This window comes from Lampetra fluviatilis, chromosome 26, assembly GCF_964198595.1.
Source record: "Lampetra fluviatilis chromosome 26, kcLamFluv1.1, whole genome shotgun sequence".
NCBI lineage: Eukaryota > Metazoa > Chordata > Hyperoartia > Petromyzontiformes > Petromyzontidae > Lampetra > Lampetra fluviatilis.
In genome coordinates this window covers 3,858,123-3,873,720 of record NC_136300.1, presented here as the reverse complement: position 1 = coordinate 3,873,720, position 15,598 = coordinate 3,858,123, and the positions used below count along the sequence as shown (strand labels likewise).

At 49.9% G+C, this 15,598-nt stretch overlaps 1 protein-coding gene across 1 annotated transcript; it reads right to left on the bottom strand.

The window, feature by feature from the left end:
- Nucleotides 1-812: 812 nt before the first annotated feature.
- On the bottom strand, nt 813-15,250 carry LOC144942178 (cysteine-rich secretory protein LCCL domain-containing 1-like). Its single transcript, XM_078868936.1, has 14 exons — nt 14,996-15,250; nt 12,915-13,033; nt 11,828-11,960; nt 9,478-9,593; nt 7,587-7,687; nt 6,294-6,476; nt 5,589-5,649; nt 5,370-5,436; nt 4,455-4,585; nt 3,993-4,036; nt 3,608-3,683; nt 3,434-3,500; nt 1,446-1,579; nt 813-864 (listed from the first exon to the last, which is right to left on the bottom strand). The coding sequence occupies exons 1-14, from the start codon at nt 15,248-15,250 to the stop codon at nt 813-815; spliced, it is 1,539 nt and encodes a 512-aa protein (XP_078725062.1).
- Between the last annotated feature and the right edge of the window lie 348 nt (nt 15,251-15,598).

Genomic DNA, 15,598 nt, shown 5'->3' with positions numbered 1-15,598 from the left:
TTCGTTACCGTGGATATGGACTTGACTCAATTCATCAAACGTTAGTGTAATACTTATGGCTAGGATCAGGCTACATAATTTTTTTTTCATTAATGCCCAGGTCACAAATGACTTTGTTGACCCCAGCCCATCAATGGAATGTATGCCATACAACTTGCATGCAAGTTGCATGCAATGTCAGGAAACGATTCCTGCAGACATGATTTGAAGCGTGTGCAGTATTGCGAGCTTAACGATCGATGGTCATCGATGCATCGTTTCGTGCCCGATTCAGTGCAATGGGGTCATGCGGTGAGTGACCAGCAGCTACGTATAGCCAACCGTGCTAATCAGAGGTCTGGGGGAAGGACAACAAACTAAACACAAGAAGCAGTTCTTAAAGAAATGAGTCTTCAATCTAGATTTAAAAGTCCACTGCTCCAGTGGCGTCCTGATATCGGAAGGAAGAGCGTTCCAGACGGCCGCAGAAGCGCATCTGAAAGCGCGCGATGCAGTCACCGTCTTTGTTCGATGGTTAGCCAAAAGCTGCTCCTGCGAGGATGACCGGAGTTTGCGTGATGGTCTTTGCTATATTTGTTATTTAGAGCACAGTGCGATAACCACTGCACCACATTTGTTTGGCAAAAAACTAAATCATGAAGGATACCCTTACGAGCTACGTTGTAGGCTTCTCTGCCACGTGGATCTGAGAATACTCCATAGTTTAGTTCAGGTCGTAAGGAATATTTGGTCACGATAAATGTTTTTCTTTTTCAATCGGTTGATTTCAAACAAGAACATAAAATGCGATACAGTTTTTGACCTGTCCAGCCTCAAAGCACGCGGAACACGTAGAACGCCCGGGCAGCCTCCGTCCGGGTCCCCCTGTGGATGACACACCGTGGCAATGAGCATTCATACAAAGACAAAGATCCCACGTATAGGCCTGCTAGACTTTTACGGCAAGTGCTGTTAGCGGGCACCAATGAAGGCCGGCACGGCACACGGTGGGTGGAGTGGTTGGGTTCAAGTTCAAGTTCATTTATTAGGTGTAGCCCTGTGAGCCATTCGGCTCTTGAATCGGGTGCAACCGCAACAAACAAAAAACATGAACAAAAAAACATCTTAAAGTGAATATGTGACTGAGTGCAAACAGAAAATCCAAGAAAAGACAGCAAAATATTGCAGAAAAAAACACCGTACACCAACGCTGTGTGCAAAAATCCCAGCACCACGCCCGACCACCCTTTGTCTCCCCAGTGGCGATGTTTACACACCGCACCAGGTACCCATTTGAGGCTGAGCCGACCTGATGGGACGCCCAGGACCGGCTCAGATAAATCGTCACTGGGTGTTGGCCGTGAGCGGCAACAGCGTCTCTCCTCGAGCACCGCCTTAGCAGCACCACATGACCAACCGTGGGGGCCTTCCTGGCCACCTCTGTTTTGACGAACGCCGAGACCCACCCGAAGGACCGCAAGCCGTGCCGCAGGGAGGCGTTGAAAACTTTCCGTTGCTGGGCAGGGACCACGTCCACGCGGCCACCGCCTTGCGCGGTCACAGCGCCCGCGTGCACGGCCGCCAGGCACACGCTGGAAGTCTGTGGGGGGGTGGTGGGGGTGGTGGGGGGTGGTGCGCACGTGCGTGTGGGTAGCTTGGGAGTTGGGAGTGGGTGAGAACGTCCGTGTGTCACCCCTACTACCACCGCCACCACACCCTCTTCTCTGCGACGAGGCGTCGTAAATTCGCTTTATACAAACTAAATTAGGACGCTGTGTTCCCGACTGCCCTGTTCTTCACCTGAGGACGGCTGCTTGCGTTGTGGCCGAAACGTCGTGAGAATTTTATCTTATTGTTTTATTATTTTTATTATTTTATTATTTCCCTTCTACGTGACTTTACCGCAAAGAACCAAGAATATGACTCCATGCGGTCACGAAAGCTTTCAATCAAAATTTAAACCAAAACTGTTTATTTGCCAGGCAAAGCCCACTGAGCTGTGTAGATCTTTTTTCAGAAGCGACCTGGCCCCACGTGACAGCTCAACGAAGTGGCTTGTCACGTGGAAATGTGTAGCAGCCAAATACTCGAAACGCGTGACGTTGTTTCTGAACGTGGAGGGGAAAACCCGGAGGACCCGGAGAAAAATCAACGCGACCACGGGGAGAACGGAACCGAAACCCACGAACTCCTGCATACCAGGCGAGGGAGTTAACATTTTGCCACCGCGGTGCCTCCTGTCATATACATATGACAGCCTCAATGAGCCTCAAGACTCTTCAACCAGGTGGGTCCTGCCACATTTAAATGTTTGGCCAATTCATTTGGCGTGTGCGTAATCGCGGAGCATTGTGGCAGCATCCTCGGTGGCCACGTGTAGTTCCCATAGACCTCGGCTGAACTTCGTGGGCAGTCATCAACAATACGGTGCCACAGCTGCAGTCTGGAATGCCATGAAGACTCCAGCCGTGGAGGTTGGCTGCGCGATGGCCTTGCCCTGTCCGGAAACCTGTTCAGTAAGACCCACTGTGGGCCCCATAGGTGACATGGCACGTGCGTCTGGCCAATGGCTTCTGAGAACACAGGAGCATCTGTTACTGGTAGGAACCTCCTGGTTACACCAGCCCACAGGGGATTATTGCGTCCGTCGTGCAGAGAGGGGCTGGGTGGGGAGGGCGGGGAGGGGTTGGGTGGGGAGGGTGGGGAGGGGCTGGGTGGGACAGGGTGGGAGGAGTGGGGGTGGGAGGGGTGGGGCTGGGTGGGGAGGGGCTGGTCACCCCGTGGTGCCCTTATAAAACTCAACGTTTAACCTACTCACACCGGCTTGTGCCCGCCCTCACAGTCGGGCATATTTGCGGAATACACCCACGCCACCGTTGACCCTGGCCATTGACCGAGCAACCCAACATTCCTACCAGCTCCATCCGCAGGAATGTGTTTAACAAGCCTGATTCTGCTGATGAGACTCACAATGTCGACACGGGTCCAGAGTTTGATTGCTTAACAAATTCGGCTGGATAATATCGCGCTTTAAATCTACACCATAGCCCTCTCCTAATGTTTGCCACGTAACTAAAACAACATCATCACTTTCATCCGCCTCATTATTTAGTAACTTTAATTCCGGCCCGCCTTCAATCGGAGTATATGTGCCTACCGATCCTTTCATTCACACTTTCCCACAACTTGTGTCCCCCTGCTCCTGCTCAGCATGTCGAGGTTTCTGTTGCAACCGTACACTCTATAAAATACAAAAACAAATACATTGAATCAATGCTACCAACAATCAGAAATCAGTTTTAAATCTAGATTAAAAACTTTCTTCAGAACTGATATTGGTGTTTAGTTTGTTGTGTTTCCCCCGCACCTCTGATTATCACTGTTTGCTACGTACGGTGCGAAATAAATTCAACATGCACGCATTCACAAACGGTGGCGACGTTGATGAACTTACATCCGAGTAAATGCCCGTTCCCACCACAATCCCGTGGGCTTGTGTGCATCTCGGCGGGCAAACAAACCTGGTGTAGAAACAAATCACGGAACGATCAAGGCACATTCAATAGAGGTACATTTGAGGCTGTGAGTGGCACCCCGCGGAGTCCGCCGGAGAGCCGGGTAATCTCACCGGGGACAGCGAGGTGGTGGTGGGAATTTGAGCGGGCAGATATCTCGCAATGTGTCTTTACAGCTCACCTCCCTCACTGTTCACACACAGCTCACAAAGATAACCAAGCCATCATCATCGTCATCATTAGCCACGATCTAACACATTGAACATGCAAACAAGCTGGACTCATCGCTCCATCTATGGACCGGACATACTCTACAACCAGGCCCAATGATGCTATGGCACGAATCACATGTGTATGGAGAATATGATGGGCCCACTCGTAAATGTTACCAAATGCGTGTGTTTAAAGTTTAAACATTGGGTTAATCGGCCACATTGATGAGTCAAGCACACGCCGGTGTCGTAGCGTGTGATACGCGCAGTGCACGGCTGTGCCGACCTGGTGATGCAGAGACGGAGAATGAGTTGGCTGGGCGCCTCTTCCTGTGGAACAAGGAACATTAATACTGTATCAACTGCTCTTTTTCCCGTGTGTGGGTGAGTTTCACAAATTGGGCAACACCAGCAGTCAACATGTCAAAATCATAATAATAATAATACTTATGGGGTCTAATATTGAAGGTGAATTATCTCATGAGGGCCTCGTAGGAGAACGGTCAATGCCTTCCCACAAAGTGGCCCTCATCTCATCGACCATGGAGAAATGATCAAATGTGTATGGAGAATGATATTGAGGACCAGGAAATGTGGATATATTTTTTTTGACCAGGGCTGTTCCAACCACCTCATCGTTAGACCTTCTCAGGACGGATGGATTTCAGCTGGATCAGCCCAGGTCAATGACCCGTATCCGACACATCACCGCCGATAAGAGGAGTTGTCCTGCGCACGCAATCCGCACCCGAGGGATCGAACCCCATTCCGTGCGGAACCGTTGAAGGTATGTGTGCGACCCCGTCTCTTCACGTCGATCCAGCCGCCCCCAGGACCCAGGGCCCCCGTGTGTCGAGCCGATCGGCACAGCCCCGACTCCTGCAGACACAAGTGGCAACGGTATATTCACACATATATTTGTGTGTGCGTGTGTATAAACGGAAGCGGTAGTGTAGCGGTTTGCGCGTTGCTCTATGAACCCGGCGACCTGAGTTCGATTCCCGCTCACGGCCACCAGCACCAGTGACAATGATGTGAACCCGTCCTGGGCCTCCCTTAGTTAGACTCAGCCTCAAATGAGTACCTGGTGTGGTGTCATCATCACCACTTGGGAGACAAAGGCAGCCGGGCGTGGCGCTGGCCACCCACCCCTTTGTGCGCCGTTCCGGCCTTCGACAGGTGTATAATAAATATATATGCACACACATTACGGGTGAATCAAGTGTGTGCTTATAACCAGACAGATGGTAAAACAATACAATTTAACTTGGCTTCCGAAAGTTGCATCTTGCAATTGTATTTGTTTCACTTATAGGGCAGAGTCAGCCAAATAAAAAGTTCTACGTTTGTTTAAGGTCTCACATCATCCATCACGAGCGAACAGACATTTACCGCGAATACCGAAAGTGAGAAAAGCCTGCCACCTGCCGCTGCTTGATAAGTGTTACACAAAGGACAGCCAACGTCACGGCTCACACAGCGGGTCGATGCTCATCAGCTCTGCTGGTGGTCGTAATGGTGGAAATTCCTCATTACCATATCGGGGCCCAGTATGCCCAGTTGCACATACGTAAATACATAAAAGCTAAAACAATATATTAATACTGAATAAGAAAAAGCAAATGCGTCAATGTGTGTGTGTGTTGTCGCACACGTTGCTTACCACATCGTAAACGTGCGTCCCAATAACATTCGCTGTGCTTTGGGAGCAATTTTCTGGGCACAAGAACCTGGAGGCACGCACATCACAATCATCACTGCCACCTCAATCACCACCATCACGAATCACGCACCAACCACTGTGTACGGGTACAAACGTGTCCCTGAAATCGGGCATTCATCACTTCACCGCTTGGGAGGAATACGCGAGTTCGTGTCCCACCTGAAGGAGGCAAACCCCTTGCAGACTTCTCGCATCTTCGCTCTGCACGTCACCCGGCGACCTGCAGAAACGTTCAACGGCAGTCAGTGGATGTCACGGACGGGGTTAATAGGCGCTCGCTCGCAGCACTTTTACATTCTAGATCGAGAACTCATTTGATGGGAACCGCTTTTTAAATCCTTTATATTAAGTTCACTTGTGCGCTTGCTTGCTTGCTTACGACCGTGCAAATCTTTCGGTCGTTTTTTAACCCACTTCCCGTGATCCAATCGAGCTGACATTTTCCACACAGACTCGTTGTGCGTGAGAATTAATGTTCGTGAAAAATGTTCCAAAATTGTACACTTTTTAGGACAAAAATATTATATTTAATTACCAATTGCTTAATGGTGCCATGCAATCATCTGACCCATAGGTGGCAGCCATCTCAATCCAGAGGACGAGAGGACTCTAGCCGCCACGCATATAAAGGATTTATAGTGAAAAACTTTGTTTTTACGGGTTATACTTGTTGTGTTACGTTTGTTGTCCTTCCCCCGGACCTCCGATCAGCAAGGTCGGCTACGTACGGCGCGAAAGAAGTTCAACATGCATGCATACATAGTTAACTCTGCAGCGGATAAACTTTTAATGCACGGTCAGGAATTCTACTTGTAGTCGACACCACATGGGAGAGGGGATGACCACTCGCCACCATGGCCTTACCTATGGCTTTAGCAATCGCCTGATTCCGTGGCTTGGTTAGCTCGCGATTTCTGAACTCCAGTGACCTGTTGGGACCGGGGATCAGGACAGGGGCTCGTGGAGTCTCGATCAACGGGATCTTGGGGCGTCTCTCACCAAGTTGAGTCTCGTCAAGGTCCCAGTTCTGGGCTGTGGTATTCGGGGCTATGAGAGACACAGAGAGTAGGATGTGATGAGGGGCCGTCCATAAATGACGTCACGCACCTAGTGGGGGGGGGGGGAGTCAGACATTTGTGACGATGTGTGACGAGGGGGGGGGGGGGGGTTTGAGAAATGTGACGTCACATCAAAATGCGCAACTTTAAATAAATATAGACAACACGTTCTACTTGATTCAATAGACTTTAAATAAATGTTTTCTCCTACAACATCAGAATGCAGCGCCACATTAAATACGCACTACAATGACAATCGTTTTAAGCGATTTGAAGCATGGTTTTTGGGGGGGGGCAGAGCTTTGTGACGTCATGTTTGAGGGGGGGTCTGACTTCACCGTGTGACGAAGGGGGGGGGGTCAAAAATCGTCCAAAATCGCTCCTGAATGCGATCGGACACCAACGAAGCGATAAGATGACTCTGGCTGGGATTTGAACACATGCAGTTTGGATTAGCGCATATAAAATTTGCGTGTAATGATGCATCGATAAACAGGTTAAAATTGATTCTCACACTCGCAATCTATGCATTGCATCGCGCAGGGAAGAATCAATTTATTTTGTATTTGTACAACTCGTATGTAATTGGTTCATGTAAACTCTGCAGCCACGAGAGGCTTTATTTTTACCACAATCACGGAAATGTTTTGGTTCTCGAATAAATACAAAAAACACATAAATATTTAAACACTAATGTTTAACTTGCACAGTAAAGTAATTGTATTTTTCATTTGTTACACAGCCAGATAATACGACAAATCGCTAACTTAAAACACCCAGTCGTTCGTAAAAGTTGAAGGCGGTATCGTACTATAGTAATAGAGCAAGTGCAGAATCATTGAACCAGTATTGCAAGTAAAGTCACGTATCTTTATACACGTACGTGACTTTACCGAAAGAACCAAGAAGATGAATCCCTGCAGTCACGAAAGCTTTAAATCGAAATTCAGTATTGAAAGCTTGAAAGCATTTAGCGTGGGGCACTTCAAAGTTCGTGTAGCTACTTTTGCTACGATGATAATCCGGCACTGCCCCCCCCAATTCCCCATGGGACGTGCCCCGTGTGGTGGAGACAGCACCGGGAGAGAATCTCCCGTACCCTGGTAGCAGAGGCCGCCACGGCAGGAGCCGCCGAACCGCGGCGGACACCGGGAGCATGGCGTGCCCTGGCGGTATGGGGCCTCGCCTATCCAGTTGCCCCTGTGGGCGACAACCGCGCACACGCGTGCGTGCGTGTAGAAGGTGGGCAGAGACACACACACACAGCAGTGACGTGCGATGAGGTCAATGGCTGGGGAGGCACTGGCTCGTGTCGGAGCCAGATTTACACACGGAGTGGGGCGTGTCCTCACGGAGGGGGGCGTGTCCTCACGGAGGGGGCGTGGCTTCACTGAAGGGGGCGTGTTATACACGTCCCCCTCAGTGAGGCAGATGTGATAGCTGCCTCCCCTGGTGCTTTTTTATTGCAGTTTCATGACGAAACCAGCGAGCCGTATATCTTTATAAACGCACGTGAAATAAGTTACCTGGAGTATGGAAGGCGAGGACATGAAATGAAGGGGTCTACAAACATTACATTGGTGACATACTGAGATAGTAACAGGCACGCACTTATTGCTCGCGCTCCATCCAGTTGCTGAGGGGTTGCGCAATCAGAGGGGAGGCTGAGCTCGTCGCTGCCTCACTTCTCGTCTCTTCCTGTATTCGCAGCGGAGCTCCGCAAATTTGGCGATTTTGACGATAAAAATGATTGAAATCGTACAGAAATGACATTTATAACACCGATCAGTGGAAAAATCTTAATATTTATTTTATTTGATCGTTCTTTTTTTCTACCTTTCGTAACAGCTATTTTCATAGGAGTATGGCAGGTGAGGCTCTGCCTCCCCTGCCTCCCCTGACGGCACGTCCCTGGCACACAGAGACACGACTCATCTTCTTGGTTCTTTCGGTAAAGTCACGTAGAAGGGAAGTAATAAAATAATACAAATAAAACATAATTAAATAATTCTCACGACGTTTCGGCCACAACGCAAGCAGCCGTCCTCAGGTGAAAACCAGGTCTGTCGAGGCGACAGCGTCTGAATGAAGCAGCACCATGCTTGGAGCATTACCGAAAGAACCAAGAAGATGAATCCCTGCAGTCACGAAAGCTTTAAATCGAGAGACACGACTCTCACAAGCCGAGTTCACGCCACCACGCTCGTACAAGGACAAAAATCCCATCCCCGCCGCCGCGCCGCGTAGCCTTGACAGACCGTCGTGGGCAAAGTACCACGAGCCAGTCGCACCCTGTGGAGGTCGGCACAACGCGCGGCGTAAGGGTGCGAGTGGCCAGCACCACGCCCGGCCGCCTTTGTCTCCCCATTGGCGACGCTCAGACATCGCACCGCGGTTATTAATCTCGAGGCCGAGCAGACCTCGAGGGGGCCCCAAGGACCGCTTCCATTATTCGCTGACACTGAAACTCGTAATCAACGTTTTTGGGTTAAGATCGCGTTATTTATAAATGTGTCGTAACCCTCCACCACCCGACACGGCCAATCAGTAAAAAAGTGTCACGTTGACAAAAGACAAATAGTTCACTGCTTTTGCCCACCGGTGTGTTGAAGCGTGAAACCACAACATTTACAATTTGAGTACGACGTTTCGCTGGTAATTGCATCCAGCATCATCGGGCAATTCACCATTCTGGCGAATTGCCCGATGATGCAATTACCAGCGAAACGTCGTACTCAAATTGAAAATGTTGTGGTTTCACGCTTTTTTACTGATTGGCCGTGTCGGGTGGTGGAGGGTTACGACACATTTATAAATAACGCGATCTAACCCTGAAACGTTGATTATGAATAATATTGGTCGCGAAAGCCTACGTGTTAAACTGACTGAAACTCGTGCTCGCCTGGTCCCTAGCACACGCACTATCGGTGCGACACAGCCTGCCGGCGTACTCGTAGGTGAGGATGGGGGGGGGGGCAGTAGACACTCACTTGGGGGAGTAGTTGCAGACGAGGTAGAGGGCGTAAGGCCACACGGAGTCCCACACGGAGATGTCCAGGCAGGTGTGCGCAGCGCAGCCCACGCGGCTGCTCTCTGCCCACACTAGCTGGCCACGGCACGTCACGAGCACTCGGTTATCAACCACTCGTGGCCTCCTGAGCGACGCCGAAGAAACTCATCGCTGTCAACCCCCGCACGGTCCGCCCCGTATTCTTGTGACAGGGGACATTTTGAGTTTTCAGGGCCATACGGCGTACAGACGTTTCAATAGGGGCACAATTTTTTTTGTCTATTTGTTTCTCTCTCGTGATTGGACTTTGTAGGATGAACGTTGAAGTTTATAAGGGAGGACGGCTGTTTGCGTTGTGGCCGAAACGTCGTGAGAATTTTATTTTATTATGTTTTATTTTTATTATTTTATTATTTCCCTTCTACGTGACTATACCGAAAGAACCAAGAAGATGAATCCCTGCGGTCACGAAAGCTTTAAATCGAAAATTATTTTATTATGTTTTATTTTTATTATTTTATTATTTCCCTTCTACGTGACTATACCGAAAGAACCAAGAAGATGAATCCCTGCAGTCACGAAAGCTTTAAATCGAAAATTATTTTACTATGTTTTATTTTTATTATTTTATTATTTCCCTTCTACGTGACTATACCGAAAGAACCAAGAAGATGAATCCCTGCAGTCACGAAAGCTTTAAATCGAAAATTATTTTACTGTTTTATTTTTATTATTTTATTTTTTCCATTCTACGTGACTATACCGAAAGAACCAAGAAGATGAATCCTTGCAGTCACGAAAGCTTTAAATCGAAAATTATATCAAAGTTTATATGGGTCACGGGGTGACCGATGAGGTCTGAATTGGTCTGTAATCAGGTAGGGCACTGATAAGGGGTTGACAGGTAATGCAAACTTCACGCTTAGCGAACGTGTGTCTAAAGCTCGATGCACTTATCTGAAGACACAACGCCCGTTTGTTTTTTCTTTCTGCACTCATTTTTTACTGTTATAATGGGGTTTCTTTTCGGTTACAAATTAGAATGATCGTTGCCTTTAAGATATCGTGTATGCATTCATAGTACGTGGATATTCCTTGCCAACGTATGTTTTTCCTTCCTATTTTTGCTCACTCCCAAATTATATTCCACGTACAAAAGATCTCAAAGCCTTATTCAGACCACCAGCTCCAAGGAAGCGAATGAACGAGTGTGGCAATTTCTGTTGTCATCTGGAACCCCGACTCAGGAGTGTGGCCCTCCCAACAGGCGTTCGCGAGGCAAAGAGACAACTGCAGATCGGTTTCGTCTTCACTAGAGCTCATCAGCACACTGCCGTTTTTTGTGTTCTCTGCTGTCATATATACAGATGGGTTTCCTTTACACTATGGAGACCCAACAGCTATCTTAAAGGCAACGATAAATTATAATTTGTCAACGACAAGAAAACCCACGACAACAGAAAATAACGAGTGCAGCAAGGGCATGTGGTGCTGTGTCTTCAGACAAATGCATTTCCATTCAGAACTCTGGCAGACAGCAGTGGACCACCCCGTGTCAGAAAACAGCCCTGGAAGGTAACGTCACAGAACTACTTCTGAAGGCACTGCGATAAAGAAAGGCTGTTTACCCAACGCAAGCGGATGCTGTGTATATGTCGTGCAAAGAGCGCGTTTCCCATGTCAATCAAACAGAATGTTTCTATTCTCAGTGACAAAACGAGCACAATCATTGACTTACAACGAAAAGACTCGGGTTTGTTTGTGCGGACATTAGTGACCACCAGAATCATCCTCATATCCCGGCGTGTTGGAAGTTCATCTCGTGCTCACGATGACGGCAATCGGTGTGATCCTCCACAACAATGCATTGCGGATCCTTACAGGTGTGCACAACCACACACGTCTGGCACAGTAAATCTAGCAATGGGCTCTCACGCGATTACACAAACGGTAAGGTTCAAGGTGCAAGCCCTGCAAGTGCTTGCTTTACGCAAGCACTTGGCGGAAGGACCTCACCTCGACGGGAGCTCTAGAAAGCCCACAGTCAGAGGGTAAAATTGGCCCTACTCGTCCACGTTTGCCAGACGTCCCAGAAGATTTGGGAGTACCCAGACTCCACTGCGCCACTGGTGACCTGCAGCTCGACTGACTGTGGTCAAGCCAGTTGATGCTGCCGGATGGACAGAGGCAGAGGAATGAAGAAACTTTGTACCAACGTCTCAGCGGCTACGGCAGCGAGACAAGAGCCAGCGGCCACTGGATAACCACTTGCGGCGTTGCTGCCCATGAAACAGACGGAGTGGCGATGTGCGTGAACCCCCCACGTGCACCTGCGTGTAGTGAGTGCAGATGGGGCCCCTGCAGGTGTGAGGGCACTCGGGGCTGCATTCCTTCTCCTCGGGGTACTGGTACCACTCCTCCTCGTCGAACCACGCTTGCACGTGGTAGGCAAGTGGACGGTCGCTGTGTGTGTGGTGAAGAGGGGTGGGGGGGGGGAGATAAAGGGATGTGAGTGGCTGTGAGTATCTGTACATCAGTGGGGATCGTTATCAAATCCAGACCTTAGCGAGAAAAATCCGGAGTTCATTTCAAGCAGCAGGCAATGCCCCCCCCCCCCACGGCACGTGGTGAGTCTGTTTTTAAGTCAAAGATGCTGCTTCACATACGCCCACACAAGTGAAATTGCATAACACGTGTATACCTGCGACAGAGATTACCCATGTAGCCGACACGGTCTGTTGGGGAAAGTGCTGTGAGCGAGCACCTATGACGACTAACACGGTAGACGAAGGTGGTATGTGGCTCATGCCACGCCCGACTGCCTTTGTCTCCCCATTCGTGATGTTTACACACAGCACCAGGTACTCATTTAAGTCTGAGTCGACCCAGGGAAGGCGCAGGACCGGTTGAGATATTCGTCACTTAATGTTGACCGTGAGCGGGTAATCGAACTCAGGTAGCCAGTGTAATGTGAGGATGTGCCACTTATATCAGAACCTGTGCTTATATAAGGGGTACTTACAACTCGCTCCCTCGTCTGAGTTTGGGTGCATTCATTGTTTACCGGTTTAGGCCAAATAAAATGATAATCAGACCCAGGATCTCGGCGATGCTGGCTCCCTTGCCTGGTTTGCAGGATGTCGTGGGTTCGAACCGACCGTAATATTTGGAGTTTCCACGTTCTCCCCGGGTCCTCCCTCCACATTTAGAAACACACGTCTCGAGTGTTTTGCCCGCTATACATTTCCATGCGACGTGGCCAAGTAGCTTCTCAAAAAAAGAGTTCAGTTTTAGTGCTCTGACGAGCATGCCGAGTGCGTGAGTTGACGGTTTTTTGGCGAGGATCACTGCGAAACGGTCCCTGTGAAAGGGCCCTCTCTCTCTCTCTCTGCGCCGCCGTGATAAGGTCGAGGTCACCTGCCGACGTAGACAGCGAGATTCTGGCCGATGGCGTCGATCTCATCACTGGGCCCGTGTCCCCACTTGCACTGCTTGGCCCACGCCTCGGCCATCTCGGCGAGCTTCCAGTCCCACGACTGCAGACCACACACACGGTCCCGACATCGTTTAATAAAACAACAACAAAAAACCCGGTATAAGCAAGGATGATGGAGATGGGGTGGGGGACGTGCAAGGGATGAGCAACGGGCGCAAGGGAAGGGAAGAAATTGAGGGGCGATGGGGAGGGAAGAGAGATTGGCAATGGGTAAGAGGTGAGGCGTTAAGAGAGGAACGAAAGGAGGTTAAGGAGGGGACTGCTCAACGTACAGGGGCTGTGTTGAGTCTAGGCAGTGCGAGTGAGTCTATGGGCAGTGTTGAGTCTCTAGGCAGTGCGAGTGAGTCTATGGGCTATGTTGAGTCTCTAGGCAGTGCGAGTGAGTCTATGGGCAGTGTTGAGTCTATGAGCAGTGTTGAGTCTGTAGGCAGTGTTGAGTCTGTGGGCAGTCCAAGTGATTTCATGGGCAGAATTGAGTATATGAGCAGTGTTGAGTCTGTGGGGAGTGTTGAGTCTGTTGGGCAATGTTGAGTCTATGGGCAGTGTTGAGTCTGTAGGCAGTGTTGAGTCTGTGGGCAGTGATGAGTCTCTAGGCAGTGTTGAGTCAATGGGTAGTGCGAGTGTATAGGCCGTGTTGAATCTATAGGTAGTGTTGAGTCTATGGGCAGTGTTGAGTCTATGAGCAGTGTTGAGTCTGTGGGCAGTGTTGAGTCTATAAGCAGTGTTGAGTCTGTGGGCAGTGTTGAGTCTGTGGGCAGTCCAAGTGATTTCATGGGCAGAATTGAGTATATGAGCAGTGTTGAGTCTGTGGGGAGTGTTGAGTCTGTTGGGCAATGTTGAGTCTATGGGCAGTGTTGAGTCTGTAGGCAGTGTTGAGTCTGTGGGCAGTGATGAGTCTCTAGGCAGTGTTGAGTCAATGGGTAGTGCGAGTGTATAGGCCGTGTTGAATCTATAGGTAGTGTTGAGTCTATGGGCAGTGTTGAGTCTATGAGCAGTGTTGAGTCTGTGGGCAGTGTTGAGTCTATAAGCAGTGTTGAGTCTGTGGGCAGTGTTGAGTCTGTGGGCAGTGTTGAGTCTCTATAGGCAGTGTTGAGTCAATGGGCAGTGTTGAGCCTATGGGCAGTGTTGAGTCTGTGGGCAGTGTTGAGTCTATGGGCAGTGTTGAGTCTATAGGCAGTGCTGATTCTATGGGTAATGTTGAGTCTATGGGCAGTGTTGAGTCTATGGGCATTGTTGAATCTATGGGCAGTGTTATTCAATGTACAGGGGAAGTGGAGGGGTGCAAGGACTGGGGATGACCAGAAACGGGATTGGACACAGGGAGAAGGAGGGACAGAGAGAGAGAGAAGATTGGTAAGGAAGTGGACAAGGAGGGACCATGGAAGAAGGAGGCGAGAGAGGCAAGAGGCTGACGACTTTCTTTCAGGATGGTCCTGTGAAGTTTGCTTTTCCAATAGGGGGCGATGTTTGCTTTGTATAGAGCAGCGTTCTTCACGAATTCCTCGTAGGGGGAGCGATAAGACATCGTCAGTGCGAGGGTGCACGATGATGGTGGGGGTGTTTTCACTATTTGTGTATTGTCAGGGGCCGCACTACAGGCCACCAGTGGCCCCGTGGGCCTTGCAATAAAGAACACTGGCACACAGCAATCCCAATTGAGCACGTTTTTTGTCTTGCAATCAAGTCGTAATTGCGCCAATCACAAGTCAAATAAGATAATACCGTCAAAAGTGGTTGGCTTTTTTTGTTTGTTTGCTGTTGTAATGCCAGAGCCGGCCCAGCCACTAAGCGACCCTTGCAATTGCAAAGGGCCCCGTGGCCAGCAGAGGGCCCCCTAGAGTCACTGCTAGCTAGTGGGTGAAAAAAATCATACATCAAAGGGGCCTCCAACCAAATTTTGCTTAGGGCCCCCAAAGGTCTAGGGCCGGTTCGGTGTAATGCCAATGACAGAGCTCGAAGCTTCGAGGGCCCGACCGCATCTGCCACTCCGCAGCGCGCTCACCATGTGCTCCATGTCAGCCGCCTGTGGGTGCACGCTGGCTCGCAGGCGGTTGTGGTACTCGGTGAGCGCCCGTCGCTCGTCATCGGCGATGGGCACGGGCGCGGTGAGGGCGGCCCGCTTGGGCCGGCTGAGGCCCGGCAGCGGGCCACTCGCAGGACGCCAAAGCCACGCGGCCCCGAGCAGCAGCAGCAGCAGCACGACGGCCCCCAGCGTCGCGAGAGATCTGAGAGCCACCGCCGCTGCTGGGCTGCGCATCCTGGCTTCAAGGGTTACGATATCACCGTCAAGCACCGTCCTAGTGGGACCGCTTTACAGTCACGGGCAATCTTGATTTGAAGCTTTCGCGACTGCAGGAATCCATACTCGTTGGTTCTTTCGGTAAAGTCACGTGGGTAGAGAAATAAAATACAACAAAAAATAAAATATCACGACGTTTTGATCGCAACACAAGCGGTCGTCCGCAGGCGGAAAAAATAATCGAGCAGTGAAGCTGCTGAACCAGTCACGGGCAGGTTCCTACTTACGAACGGCTCCCGTTTCCGAGACCCCGTTCGTAAGTCGATTTTTTTGCTCGTTTCTCGGAATTCAATATTTAATTGCATA

Bases quoted from the DNA above. Each gene is read 5' to 3' on its own strand.
- LOC144942178 (XM_078868936.1), bottom strand. From the start codon at position 15,250: ATGCGCAGCCCAGCAGCGGCGGTGGCTCTCAGATCTCTCGCGACGCTG. The intron at 5,437-5,588 runs GTGGGACACGAA...GCGTGCCTCCAG, and splicing joins AAGGGGTTTGCCTCCTTCAG to GTTCTTGTGCCCAGAAAATT. The intron at 865-1,445 runs GTGGGTCTCGGC...TGTCATCCACAG, and splicing joins CACGGCTTGCGGTCCTTCGG to GGGGACCCGGACGGAGGCTG.